The sequence below is a fragment of the Gracilinanus agilis genome, chromosome 2 (genome assembly GCF_016433145.1).
Source record: "Gracilinanus agilis isolate LMUSP501 chromosome 2, AgileGrace, whole genome shotgun sequence".
Taxonomy (NCBI): domain Eukaryota; kingdom Metazoa; phylum Chordata; class Mammalia; order Didelphimorphia; family Didelphidae; genus Gracilinanus; species Gracilinanus agilis.
The window spans coordinates 352,807,180-352,821,994 of record NC_058131.1 but is presented as its reverse complement, the minus strand read 5'-3'; the positions used below and the strand labels follow the sequence as shown (position 1 = coordinate 352,821,994).

The 14,815-nt window shown below is 42.7% G+C and overlaps 1 protein-coding gene across 1 annotated transcript; it reads left to right on the top strand.

Moving 5' to 3' along the window:
- Positions 1-204: 204 nt before the first annotated feature.
- Positions 205-14,506, top strand: B4GALT7 (beta-1,4-galactosyltransferase 7). The gene is made up of 6 exons (XM_044661617.1): positions 205-285; positions 10,474-10,812; positions 11,746-11,971; positions 12,208-12,291; positions 13,101-13,205; positions 13,899-14,506. Exons 1-6 carry the CDS (start codon positions 236-238, stop codon positions 14,052-14,054), a joined length of 960 nt encoding a protein of 319 aa, XP_044517552.1. The 5' UTR covers positions 205-235; the 3' UTR covers positions 14,055-14,506.
- Positions 14,507-14,815: the final 309 nt, after the last annotated feature.

Below are 14,815 nucleotides of genomic sequence, written 5' to 3'. Positions count from 1 at the left end.
GGGCCACGTGGCTCCCCGCGGCCCACTTCCGGGCGGAACCTTTGTGCCGGTGCCCGGGAGGAGCCGGCGCGAGTGAACACTCGGACTGAGAGTGCCGGGGGCGGGGCAGCGGCGGCGGCGGCGCCTGCAGCTGTGGTAGTGAGGAGGGCGGGTGCTGAAGGGGCCGGGCCGGGCTGGGGCGGGAAGAGGAGACCTGGGGCCTCCCTCCCTCCTCCCGGTGCCACGGCCGCCCAGGATGTTCTCCTCCCGGAGGAAGGCGACCCAGCTCCCCTGGGGGGACAGTAGGTGAGCGCCCCCGAGCCCACCCGCCCGCCCTCGGTTAGACTCTAGTGTGCGTGGCTGTCCGTGTGTGTATGCGTGTGTGTCAGAGTCCGTGTCTCTTGCTGCCCGATTTTCTTGTGTGTCTGGGTCTGTCAGATTTCATCTCTGCCTGGGTCAGAACCTCTCTCCCCTCCTCTTTCCCTTGTCTGTCTCTCCCAGGTCGTGTCTCTTTTGGATTGTCACTGCTAGATACCGTCTCTGAGGCTCCTTCTTCATTCTCCCTCTTTCTCTTTGCCTCATTCCCAGTCACTCGGAACTCTATGTCTCTTTGCATCAGATTCTCTTCCCGTCTTCTTCCCCCTCTTTTTTTCTCCCTCTCTCGCTAAGCTTTTATGTGTCACTCTTTTCTGCCTCAGTTTCTTTTTTCCCCATTTCTGTGTCAGTCACTCTCTGTTGACTTTTCTCTCCGTATCTCTTCACAAGTGCCTCTCTCTTTTGGTGTGTCTCTGTTTTTAGGTATCTCTGTGTTCGTTCTTAGCTTCTCATCCCCCTTTTTAATGGCAGACTCAGGCCTAGCACTTGGATCTTTTGCCTTGGATCTGTATGTCCAAATGTTCCTAATGCATCATCATATTACCACACAGGGAATAATCTATAGGGATTCTCAACTCCCTTCCTTTGAGACCATACTCATCCCATAACTTTAGTTTTATTTGTTTTTCCCAAATAAATAAATTTTATTTATTTGCCTTCATTAAAGGTAGGAATTTCGTGAAGGTCAACAAAAAGGCACTTGGAACTGAGGGTATCAAAGTGAAAATATCTAGCTGCCAATAGCATTTTGCCTGAGTTAAGAGGATCAGAGTTTTAGAGATCTGGCCATTACAATGGGAGCCCATCTAATGAGTCCTTATACTCTCCTACCTAGGCCTTGTTACATGCTTAAAGGGCCTCTGGAATACTTACGGAAAGGAAGTCAGTAGGACCAAAGTGTCTTCTGCATATGGAGGAATCTAGGACCATTTTACTTGTCCCCCTTTTCCCTTCCCTCTTCTCTAGTGCAGGAAAGACTGTACATTTTGGGTCTGTCTAAAGACTGAAACAGTTGCTCTTGGCCTGAGAGTCAGGGAATTGCTTTTCAGTTTTTTCACCTGCAAAATGAGAAGGTTGGATTACATGATTTCTAATTATTTAAATAGTTCTCACAGTGTCAGAAGTTTTGTGTTTCTCTGAATTTGAGCCTTGATTAAGGCATCTTAGAGTAAAGGACTGGGAAGTATCCAGGAGGTTTATAATTCTAGAACTTGGGGTGTACTGGGGTAGATAGCTCAGCAATAAGTATTTTAGCGTGCATGGTTCACTCAGGCACTGGGATAAGGGAGGTGTTTTCTGTATAATAGCTGCTTACTTCTTTCCACCCAAAGGTGGGGAAGGTTCCTATGTTCCTCTCCTCTTTCCCCTCCTTGCACCCAGAAAGAACCTCAAGTGCTGAGGAGATTCTCTAGAAGTTCCAACCTTCCTAGGCAACACTCAGGACCTGCATATGTTCCTCCCTATTGGAGGCCAACCCAGCATGATGGTAGGGGGTAAGTCAGTGCCTCTTCCTTGGGGCCATTGCTTGGCCTTTCCCTAGATTGCATGTGGGAGAGCTTCATTCCTTGCTTCTGTGGCTACAGGTTTCTGTATGTCAGCTGTGCCTGCAGGGAAGATTTATAGTTGATTTGACTTATAAGGGAAGAGGCACCAAATTAAAACCAACTTTGTATTGGCTTATTTCTCTTAAAGGAGTGTGGCATTGTGAATAGAGCCCCTGGGCTTGAAGTCAGCAAAACCTGGATTCAAATCCTGTCTCCAGTTGTTATCAGCTGTATAAATCTGGGCAAGCCACATAACCTTTCTGACCTTCAGCTTCTCATCTTTAAATAGGGATAGTATCTATGTTATTGGATTGTTTTGAGAATTAAATAAGATAATGTATGTAAAGTACATTATAACTTTAAAGCATTATATAAATATGAGATATTGAATTATTATTAAAGTGGGAGTAGCAGGGAGAATTGCCTTTGTCCTTGAGAGATCTGTCAATCATCAAATCTTAAGCCTTAATTATATATAGGTATCCCTTCCACAAAGCAACTTTCCCTATCACTGTGTTGATATATCATGGGTCAGCATAAGAAATGAAATGGGAAGTTTTTTTGTCTTTTTTTTTAAACCCTTACCTTCTGTCTTGGAGTCAATACTGTGTATTGGCTCCGAGGCAGAAAAGTGGTAAGGGTAGGCATTGGGGATCAAGTGACTTGCCCAGGGTCACATAGCTGGGAAGTGTCTGAGGGCAGATTTGAACCTAGGACCTCCTGTCTCTAGGCCTGGTTCTCAATCCACTGAGCTACCCAGCTGCCCCCTGGGGGGAAGTTTTGAAGAAGCCACAGATGACACCTGAAGACTAATATATGACACAGAAAAAAGTTTAGAAACACAGAAATGCACAAAATATATGTATATCAATATATTTTATCTTTTAATATCATAAATATACACAGTAAATATTCTATAAGAGAAAAAATTCAGACTTCTTCTTTGGTATGGAGGAGGGCCAAAACATTTTAAGTGGATTTTCCAGGTGGTGGGCTTACCATGCCCCTAATCCCACAATGTGGAAGGATACCTATATTTATTACTGTTCTAGTTACTTTATAGGGAAAATATAGGAATGGAAATGAGATAAGAGAAGAATTAGGCACTGTGGTGTAGTGGAAAGATATACAATTTGGAGGCAAAAAGACCTGGGTTTGGAATCTAGCTCTTGTTGTCTTTGTGACCTAGGGTAAGTCCCTTTTCCTAGTCTAAGCATCAGTTTTCTTATCTATAAGGTTGATTCCAGCTCTAAATTTCATGTCTCAGACCTCAAGCAGTTTATAATCTGCCTGAGACAATAGATACAGGAAACAATAAGGGAATTATTAGGAGCTAAACTATGTGCTCCTAATCCCACAATGATAATTTAATTCAAGATATCAAATAGTTGAAAATATGCAAGGCCCTTAAGTCCTAATCAAATCCCAGAACCTCAAAGTTGGAAGGGAATCTCTTTTCTGAACTAAAAGTTGTCAGTTCTTTTTTTTTTTTTTTCCCCTCTTTAAACCCTTACCTTCTGTCTTAGAAGCAATATTGCATGTTGGTTCCAAGGCAGAAGAGTGGTAAGGGCTAGGCAATAGGGGTTAAGTGACTTGCCCAGGGTCACACAGCTAGGAAGTGTCTGAGACCAGATTTGAATCTAGGACCTCCTGTTTCTAGGCCTAGCTCTTTTTTAAAAAAATTGTTTATTTATTTATTTAATATTTCCCATGTTTCCATGATTCATTTTCTTTCCCTCCCATCTTCCCTCCCCACTCCCAGAGCCAACAAGCAATTCCACTGGGTTGTACAAATGTTATCACTTGATACCTATTTCCATATTATTCATCTTTGCTATAGAGCAATCTTTTAAAGTCTAAACCCCAAATCACATCCTTATATATATATATGTGATAAGTGATGTCATATGTTTTGCTTTTGCATTTCTACTCTCATAGTTCTAGTTAGCATTCTTTCCCATAAGTCCTTCAGAAGTGTCCTGGCTTGTTGCATTGCTATTAGTAGCAAAGTCCATTACATCGGATTGTTCCACTTTCTGTGTATAATGTTCTTCTGGTTCTGCTCATTTCACTCTGCATCAGTTCATTGAGGTTCTCCCAGTTCATATGGAAATCCTCCAGATCATCATTCCTCACAGCACAATAGTATTACATCACCATCATATACTACAATTTGTTCAACCATTCCCCAATCGAGGGACAACCCTTCATTTTCCAATTTTTTGCCACCACAAAGAGTGAGGTTATGAATATTTTTGTACAAGTATTTTTCCTTATTATTTCTTTGGGGTACAAACCTAGTAGTGGTATTGCTGGATCAAGGAGTATACATTCTTTTAAAGCCCTTTGCCCATAATTCCAAATTTCCTTCCACAACTCCACTAGCAATGCATTAATGTCCCGATTTTGCCACTACCCCTCCAACATCTATTATTTTCCTTTACTGTCATATTGGCCAATCTGCTAGGTGTGAGTTTTTCTGATTTGTATTTCTCTAATTATGAGAGAATTAGAACACTTTTTCATGTACTTATTAATAGTTTTGATTTCTTTTTCTGAAAACTACCTATTCATGTCCCTTGACCATTTGTCAGTTGCAGAATGGCTTGTACTATCTTCCTTCTTAACTTGGATTTCAGCTCCCTATTAGACATTTTTATTCTGTCCCTTACATCCATAGATTACTTTCTTTGGAAGATAAAAGCAAAATAAGAATTGAATAATTGTCTTGCTGTTATCATACCATCTAGTCTAAGTAGTGATCTTACATTTTCCTTATCCTTATCATTCCCCACCAGCTTTAGCTTATTCTGAACGTTAGAGCTCTTAAGATTATTCTTATAGAACTCTGCTATTCATTTTTGTTTTCATCTGCCTGCTTGTCTTTCCTCTATTTTTTGTCGTACACAGAAATTCCCAGTGTATCCACATGACTACATAAATGTGGCACCCACACAGGTATTCTTACCCCCCTGGACTAGATTGTTCTCCTTGGCCTGCCTTTAAGTTGGTAGTTCTGGCATTCCCACAGATGCACCCACCATTCCACCATTTGCTGTTCTCCTTCTGGTCCTCAATGCTCTCCTGCCAAATACACCTTCCTCTTCTACTCTTACACTGATGAAGCCGTGACAAGATCTTATTCACAATAACCCTTAACAGGGTCTGAGAAATGAATATGTTACTGTAGTATTGAGTAGTTCCCTTAAGCTGGAGAACTGCCAGGCTTCTCAGATCTCCAAGTAGCCAGAAATTCTGCTTTGTCCAGGCACCTCTCAGCCTTTTCGCTCAGCAAAGGGGGCAAGCCTCTGGTGGCTCAGGGTACTGGACCTGGAATTAAGAGGACAGTTCAAATCCAGGCTCAGGCACTCAGCCACTACTAGCTTTGTAATCCTGAGCTAGTTGCTTAACCTCTATTTGCCTCAGTTTCCCCAACTGTAAAATGGGGGTATTAACAGCATCTACTTCACAGGGTTGTTGTGAAGATCAAATAAGATAATATTTGTAAAAAAAGGCACTTAGCACAGTGCTTGGGACATAGTAGGCACTATATAAAAGCTTATTCCCTTCCTTCTCCCAGTGCAAAGCTCTTTAGGTTGGCTCTCTGGACAATGTGGAGAAGCCTGGCCAGCTTTTCATGCAGTAGGATCCTTTGCAAGGTCATTCAGCCTTCAGCTGATCAAATCTCTTCACATCACAAAGCATTTTTGCCCCTCTCACCCTCTCAGGTCAGAATGGGGAGATATGAGGCACTCAGGTACCTCTGAGATTTCACATTTTTAAAGCTGTAGATAGTACTGGAAGGCAATAGCTCAATTTGAAGCAAGTCTTAATTCTTTTTTTTTTTTCCAATTAGCTGGCTCTGGCCTTTACTTTAGTAAAAGCCAGTAAAATGCCTCTCTTTTGAATTTTAAAAATAGCCACATGCCATTGAGTTGAAGGCTCCTAGTGCCCTGTGGTCTCGGTCATTTCTCTGCCCTCATGTAAGCCCTCTCTTAGTACAGCCATTTGAGTCTGTCTGTCCCCCCAAGCAATCTGTCTCTCCTTCCAAGTTCATCTTAAAACTCTGTTTCTTCAAACTTGGATTTGTTCAGGTTTTCATATACAAAAGTTCTCCTTTTGCCCTTTTCAGCAACCAAACTGTTTACCTGTGAAAGTGGAAATACTGAAATAATGATAAATTTATCTGTCTGTTTTTATGAAATTAATCATAATTGTGTGTTTGTGATAAAGGAAGAATAAGATACAAATCCATAATACAGGACAGAATTGGTTAGTTCAGTATACACACCTATTAAGTGCTTATTCAATTCAACAGATATTAAGCATCACTATATGCCAAGCACTGTGAATTAAAAAAAGAGGCAAAACCAGGCCCTATTGTTAAGGAGCTACAATCTAATAGGGGGGGAGGGAGACTACAGATATATAAATATATACAAAGTAAGCTATATATAGGATAAATAGGAAATAATTTAGAGAGGGAAGGCACTGGAATTAAGAGGAGTTGGGGAAGACTTCCCGGAGAAGGTGGGATTTTAGTGAGGACTTAACAGAAGTCAGGGAGGTCAGTAGTCAGAGTGGAGGAGGGAGAGCATTCCAGGCATGGAGGAGAGCCAGGAATAATGTTTGGACTAAGAAATAGAACAACCAGGAGGTCAGTGTCACTGGATTAAAGAGTTCTTTTCAGGGATAAAATTTAAGAAGGCTGGAAAGGCAGGAAGGAGCTAGATCATAAAGGACTTTGAATGCCAAGTAGGGCATTTTTTACTTAAACCTGGAGACCCATCAGGCATGGGATGTGGCATGATCAGATCATCATATCAGGAAAATCACTTTAGTGACTGAATGGAGAATGGATTGGTGTAGAGAGAGACTTAGAACAGGCTGATCCACCCACAGCATTTCCAATAATCAGGTGTGAGGGCCTGTACAAGAATAATGGCAGAGTCAGAGTAGAGAAGAGAACATATTTAGGAGATGTTGCAGGGTGAAATGGACAGTCCTTGGTAATAGCTTCGATATGGAGAGGGGGATGGTAAGATACTGAGGAATCCAAAATGATTTCTGGGTTGTAATCCTGAGGGACTAGGTGGTAAGACTAAGGGAGAATAATGTTACCCTTTACAGAAATAGGGAAGATACGAGAGGCAGATGGGAATTGGGGGAGGGGGGAGATAATGAGTTATATTTTGGAGTTGAGTTAAAGATGTATGTTTGACAATTCAGTTCAAGATATCAGAAAGACAGCTGGAGTTGAGAGATTGGGGATCAGCAGAGAGACTGAGGCAGGAAAGGTAAATTTGAGAATCACCAGCATAAAGATGGTAATTAAACCCCCAGGAGCTGATGAAGTTACTAAAGGAAGTAGTATAATGAGAGAAGAGAAGAGGACCCAGAACAGAACCCAGAAGGACACCTATAGTTAGAGGATGTGATCTGGAGGAAGATCTAATAAAGGAGACAGAGAAGGATAAGTCAGATAGGTAGGAGGAAAACCAAGAAAGAATGGTGTCCTAAAAACCTAGAAATAAGAGAGTGACCAATAGTGTCAGAGACTGCAGAAAGGTCAAGGGGAATGAGGATTGAAAAAAAAGCCATTGGATTGGACAAATAAGAGGTCATTAGTAACTTTGGAGAGAACCTATTTTATGAAGCACTGCCCTGGACACATGGAACACACAAGAGAATACTACAGACCAGGGGAATCTTAATATTTTTTTAGTATAGGATAAGAGAAACAAGGCTGTTTTCTAACAGTTTATTTGAAAAGGGCTAGTCTTTTAGTTTTGGTGAAAAATCTAATGTTTATATTATAATGTTTGAAAAATCTGGGTTGTATTAAGAGAGGCATAGTATCAAAAATGAATGGATAAAAAGCAGCTAGATGTCACAGTGGATAGAGTGCCAGGTTTGGAGTCAAGGTTCAGATCTGGTCTCAAACACTTCCTAGTTGTGGGATACTGGACAAGTCACTTAATCCCATTTGCCTAGCCCTTGCCACTCTTCTCTCTTAGGTTTGATACTTAGAAGGGGAAAGGATTAAAAAAAAAAAAAAGAATGGATAGTTTTACTGAACTCTGCCTGAATAACACCACATGTATTGAATTTGGGAACCAAAATTTAAGGAAGGATACTGATAAAATTATATTGAACATAGTTACAATGTAGATCTTGCTTAGTTACTTATACTTGAATAGTGGGGTGGAAAAAGACACCAAAGTAACAGCAACACAAGAAGGATTCAGAGAAAGTGATCTGAGGAATTTAAGGTGAGAGATCACTTTTAATGGGGATCAGGGAAAGATTCATGGAGGATGTGTTACCTAAACTAGACCTTGAAGAAAGGAATTTTAACAGATAAAGAGGAGCCCTGAACAAAAGCACAGAGATGGGAGAGTTTTAGAGAAGTAGTAGTGGGGAGAAACAAGAGTTTTTCTGGTTGGCTAGAACTTAGAATAAATGTAGAGGAAAGGAGCATGAAATAAGGTTAGAAGGTTGGAACAACAATGTAGAAGGGCTTGAATACCCTGTTAAATCAGCAGGATCTCATTTTACATGAACTTCACACATGAATTCAGGTATATGCAATTGGCAACTGAAAAAAATAGTCATAAAGATACAGGAAATAAAACTTTAGTTACAAGATAAATCTGAGCCATTTCTTCAGGTGATGTTGTCTCACACTAGTTTGCCCAATCACACTCATTCTCACTCTGAGCAGCATTAGTGTAAGTCATTACATTGTTTTGCTCCTAACGATAACTCCCTCATCAGTCTTTGTCTAGAGTTCTTTTCTTTTTTTTTTTTTTTTTACTTCTTTGTATTGGCTCCTTGGTGGAAGAGTGGTAAGGGTGGGCAATGGGGGTCAAGTGACTTGCCCAGGGTCACACAGCTGGGAAGTATCTGAGGCCGGATTTGAACCTAGGACCTCCCGTCTCTAGGCCTGACTCTCAATCCACTGAGCTACCCAGCTGCCCCTTTGTCTAGAGTTCTTGCTAGTAAAAAGTCATGTTCACATCAGAGCAATGCTTCTCTTTGTTTCATTAACACCATTTAGATATTAAGAATGGCCTTAAAGTACAAGAGTAGTGATATTGGTAGCTCTATTAAGCCCAAGAAAAATCATAAAGTGCCTTATACAAGAAACACTTATTAAAAATGGAGTTTACTTTTATGCACAATTTTTCAACTTATAAGAAGGGTCTTGGGACATATTGATCATGTAAAACAAGGTCCCTCTGAAATTTATTAGGTAGATAATGGGAAGCCACCAAAGGCATCTGAGGGGTGCATTAAGAACCTAAAATTGGGGAGGAAATGCATAGGAGGGGGAACAAACAGGAGGCTGTTATTACACTTAAGAGAGGTGATGAGGCCTTGAACAAGAATGGTGGCTATGAGATTACAAAGGAGGGGGCAGATATGACAGATGATTTGGTGGTAGAATCAATAATACTTGCCAACTGATTGGATATAAGGGATTGGGAAGAATTAAACATGACTTTAAACTTTTAAAACAGCATGACATGGAGACAACAAAAGAGAAGTTAGGGGATGATGAGTTTGGGGGGAGAAGATAAGTTCAGTTTTGTGTTAAGTTTGTCAATTTATCCTGAGTGTGAGGTTCCTAAGAGACCTCCAGGTGGTGATGTTCAGCAGGCAGGTGTAACAAGATATGTACCTGTGCTATGAGATTTTAGAGAATGGCAAGATCATGTCTGTCTCTAGATAATCAAGAAAGACCTCACTGAGGAAGGAGCATTTGAACTGGACTTTGAAGGAAGGGAAATATTTTGACAAGTGGAAGAATATTACAGGTGGAAGTAATACTAAACACTTAGCAAAAATGAGAGAGTGTGTGGCTAGGATAATGTGAGAAAACAATGGAAAGATAAGTTGAAAACCAGGTCATGGAGGGATTTGAATCCTAAGTTGAAGGGTTTGGACCTTGGGATTTGTGAATCACTGAAAGTTTTTCAGCAGTAGAGTCACATAGTTAAGACATTAGATGAAGAAAGTGACATCATGTCCAGAATGAAATGGAGGAAGAAAGACTAGAGGATAGTTGGAAGGTAATCATAATAATCCAAACAAGATATAATAAGCCATGGAAAAGATGCACTTCATTTGAGAATCACTGTTGAGATAGACTCTGGCATAATAGGAGCTCAGAGAAGAGAGTGTTCATTGTGGATGGGGTTTTTAGAGAAAACCATATGAAGGAGGCAGCTCTTGAAAGGATGGTTCTTAAAAGATAAAATTCAGATGGGTGTTCTGGGTTGGAGAAAAAGCATGAGCAAAAGTATTTGAAGCCATTTTGCACTAACCTCCCAAAGCCTCCCAAGCAAGCGCGTGTTTCTAAGGAGAGCTTGAGGCACTTTCCTGCAGTTGGTACCCACAGAGCAGGGAAGCTGGCAGTGGTAATGCTGTCATCCTGATGCATGAGAATGAAGGATCTTAGTCTCCAGGCTTAGGAGGCTTCCATATGTGATGACCTATCCTAGCCTTTTGAGCCCTGACTCCTCTGCTCAACTACTTCTTCCCTGATTCTAGCCCTTACTTCTCATCCCAGGTCTTTCCTGCCCCGAAAGTACAGCGTGTTCCAGCTATTCTTTGCATGCTTGTTCCTGGCCTTCCTCTCCTTGCTCTGGCTGCAGCTCAGCTGCTCTGGTGACATGAATCAGGCAGGGCAGGGGCAGGAGCTCATCAGCTCTCCAAAGGCCTGCCCCATGGAGCCTCCAGTCTCTCCAGAGGAGGATGCTTCTTGGGGGCCCCACCGCCTCGCAGTGCTGGTGCCATTTCGTGAGCGTTTCGAGGAGCTTCTTGTCTTTGTGCCCCATATGCACCACTTCCTAAACAAGAAGAAGATCCGGCATCACATCTATGTGCTCAACCAAGTGGATCACTTCAGGTAGAACAAGGAAGCTGGTCCTCTGCTATCTGGGTTGAGGGTGGGGTGGCAGGTGTGGGAACAGGGAAAGAGAGACAGGTAGAGGAGAATATCCAGGCTGACCTACAATTAACTTGTATTTCTTACTATGGTGAACTTCTTTTCTCCATCCATTTTCCTCAAAATTTTCTCTAGGCATATGCTGCTCCCCAGGTCTAAACTGGGCTAGATGACCCCTCTAGGGGGGTCATTTAGAGGCTCATGGGGTGGGATTGGGGAGGCCTGATATCTTAGGAAGGCCATGAAGTCTGGGAGTCAGAACTGAATGCCAGTCCCAGCTCTGCTGATGTAGTTTGGGGAATAGGGGTGAAGTGGGGCAGAGAATTAGACATTGAGTTAGAAGACTGGGAGTTAAATCCTGGCTCTGTAACTTGCCACTTTTTTTTTTTACCTTGGGCAAGTCCCTTAACCTTTCTGGGACTCAGTTTTTTCTTCTGTAAAATGAGTGGATTGGACTAGATGGTCTCAAAGGTCCCTTCCTGGCATCAGTGTTCTCTGCTTGGGTCCTTAAGGTTCCTAAAAGCTCTAAAGCCTATGATCCTATGAGCTTACTGATTATGTGACTTGATCAAATCACTAATTTCCTTCAACTGGTTTTCTCATCAGTTAAATAGGGCTAATAAAACTTGTTTCATCTCTCTGTTCATATTATCAGAAGCATTAAATGAAATAAGCATAAAAGCACTCTGCACAAGTCACTTAACCCCAGTTACCTAGCTCTTACCACTCTTCTGCCTTGAAACCAATACTTAGTATTCATTCTAAGAGGAAAGGTAAAGATTTAAACAAATAAAAAAAAAACACAAAAGGACTCTTGTACAAATGATGGTTATAGTGTGCCCTAAGTGAGTACCCTTGGGAGAACTGCTCACATGCCCTCCTGTCCCCTGGAAGGTTTAACAGGGCCTCGCTGATCAATGTGGGCTTCCTGGAGAGCGGTAACAGCACTGACTACTTAGCCATGCATGATGTGGACCTGCTGCCCCTCAATGAGGAGCTCGACTACAGCTTTCCTGAGGCAGGACCTTTCCATGTCGCCTCCCCAGAGCTACATCCCCTCTACCACTACAAGACCTACGTGGGCGGCATTCTGCTTCTCACCAAGCAGCATTATCAGTTGGTGAGGCCTGGGCCCTTCCCTGGGGAGGCAAGTGTTGAGACAAACGTCATCACACACACCCCCATACCAAAAGTTGGCCTGGGGGGATGGGGAGGGCAGCCTTTCTAGACAACTTGGAGATTCCTGGTGTGAAGAGCTTTAAGGGTTCCTTGTTAGCCTGGGAAGAAAGAGGACCAGGGCTGTGGTCCAAAAAGCAAGGAAAGTCAAGCTGAGTGATATCATCTTGTTTCTGTCAGTGCAACGGGATGTCCAATCGCTTCTGGGGCTGGGGCCGGGAAGATGACGAGTTTTACCGGCGAATTAAAGGAGCTGGTCTCCAGGTAATATTGCCCAGGCTCTTTTATTCCCCTCAACAAAGCTCTGCCGGCTAGAGGCCTCATTTCTCCCCTCATCTAGCACATCCCTTCTTTCCTTGGAGATATCTACATGATTGGAAAACTGGGGGTTTAGGAGTCAGGAGACCTGAGTTTAGATCCAGGTTTTGTCACTGGCTATGTGACCTTGGACTAATCACACACTCTGGGTCTTGGTTTCTTTCTCTATAAAATGAGTAGGTTACACTAGGTGACCTTTAAGGTCTTTTCCTGGTTTCAGTGTTCTCTAATTCTCTAGTGGGGAACCCTACCTTGCCCTCTTTCTTTGGACTTTAATGGGTCTAATGAAACATCATTTATGAAAGCAAAGTGATATGATAATCATAACAATAACTCCAAGTTCTGTGAGGTAGCTAGTATTTTGATATTCCCATTTTAAAAATTAAAAAATCAAAGCTCATGGAGGATAATCAGTTTGTCCAGTAGCATCTATCTAGCACATGAGAGAGTTAGGACTTGAACCTCGGTCATAGGATCATAGGATTTAGAGCTAGAAAAGACTTTTTTAAATTACCCAATCCAACCACTCTCATTTTATGGATGACAAAACTAAGCTGTAGGCTGTGACTTGCCCAAGGTCACTCACCTCCTCTGATTGTCCAAATCAGTATTCTTTCCTTTCCATCACACTGCCTGACTTCAAGTCCATTGCTCTAAAGTCATGTCCAGGGTCTGGGACAGGGATTCATAAAGAAGATTGTACAGAAGTGGGAGAGGGGCAGTGTTTGAAATTGCTCTGTCTTGGTCTTCTCTAGCTTTTCCGTCCCTCAGGAATCAAAACTGGGTATAAAACATTTCGCCACCTACATGACCCTGCTTGGCGGAAGAGAGATCAGAAACGCATTGCAGCTCAGAAGCAGGTACACTGGGATCCTGAAAAGAAGAGATAGTGTCCCAAAAGGGGCCAAAGTTACTCTTTTTTTTAAACCCTTACTTTCTGTCTTAGTAACAATTCTAAGTCAGGGCTTAGGCTTAGTGGGGTTAAGTGACTTGCCCAAGTCACACAGCTAGGAAATAACTGAGGCCAGATTTGAGTCCAGCTCATCCTGACTCTAGGCCTGGCTGCCCCCAAATGACTTTTTATGCCCTTTGCTTTTCACTTATAGGATATAGGCTCTTAGATTTAGAGGTGGTAGGGGCCTTAGAGATCACATTGTCCAACTTCCTTCCCCCTCATTTTTCAGATGAGAAACTGAGGCCTAGAAAGCTCACATGACTTTTCAAGGCCTTACAGGTAGTAAATAGCAGAGGTAGGATGTAAACCTGAGTCCACTGATTCCAAATCTGGTATTTTTCCATTATATTAATTCTAAAACAGAGATAATTTTCCTCTCTCTTAACTCTAATGCCTAGGTGCCCTTAGGCTCAAGGAAGAAAACAAGTTCTTCCCCAAACACCCCTATAGATAATCCTTTCCACCTCTCACTGATCTGGAGAGTTGAGTGCCACCATTGCATGATTTTAATATCTCAGACCCCTTGGGGACAATGAGGTATTCCTGGTAGGGTGCCTGTGATCCAGACCAGTAATTTGAACAACTCTTTTCTCCCTAGGAACAGTTCAAGCTAGACCGGGAAGGGGGGCTGAATAGTGTGCGTTACCATCTTGATTCTCGTACCCTGGTGTCAGTAGCTGGAGCACCCTGCACAGTCCTCAACATTGCTCTAGACTGTGATGCAGCTGATACACCCTGGTGTACATTCGACTGAGGAGAACACAACTGGCACCATCTCAGTCTGTTTGGCTAGGATCTGACCCCAGGAGAGCATTGTTACTGCTGGAGTGAGGCCTTCTGTGAGCATGCCTGAAGCTAAGGTATGCTTAGGACCCAGCACCCAGGTAGGTGCGGTCTGGCCTCAAGTGACAAGAGAAGATCTGAGCCAACCTGGCCAAGCTACATAGCTGTGCTTCTTCTGGAGACTGATGCAGTCCATAAGTTCTCTTGGATCAAAGTTGTTATCCCTGCCCTATGGGCAGTAAAGAGAGACTGGAGGTTGGAAAGAGGTGGGGCTGCAGAATCTTTGACTCTTTGGTTCATGGGCTGAGAATATTTGGCCTGCTTCCCCAGCAGGAGGCTCTGACTGTCTGCCTTTTGGCCTCTTCTGCCCTTGTTCCCAGTACAGCTACTTGCACATGTTAGGTGCTTAATAAACATTTGAGTTTGGGATTTTCAGCCTCATTTTCCTATTAACTCAATGATCCTTCTGCTGGAACTATTCACAGGCAATCCTTGACTCTGTACTACTGCTTGGTTCTGGGAGACGCTTCTTGGGTCATCCATGATGAGAAGCCAGACTGAGGGAGTGAAAGCACACACTGTGAGGAGGGGATTTAGGTTACCAGGATCAGGGTATCCTCTCAAGTCAACCTGGCCTTCACTCCTTACCTTTGGGCCTGGGATGAAGCTTCCAAAGACATCCTGAAGATCAACGCTATCTTCTACCTGAGGGAGGAAGGAGTCAGATGAACA

What these genes read in the sequence shown, in the direction of transcription:
- B4GALT7 (XM_044661617.1), top strand. Translation starts at nt 236, where the DNA reads ATGTTCTCCTCCCGGAGGAAGGCGACCCAGCTCCCCTGGGGGGACAGT. An exon ending in TTAAAGGAGCTGGTCTCCAG is followed by an intron (nt 12,292 to 13,100) that starts GTAATATTGCCC and finishes GGTCTTCTCTAG; the next exon opens with CTTTTCCGTCCCTCAGGAAT. An exon ending in GCATTGCAGCTCAGAAGCAG is followed by an intron (nt 13,206 to 13,898) that starts GTACACTGGGAT and finishes TTTTCTCCCTAG; the next exon opens with GAACAGTTCAAGCTAGACCG.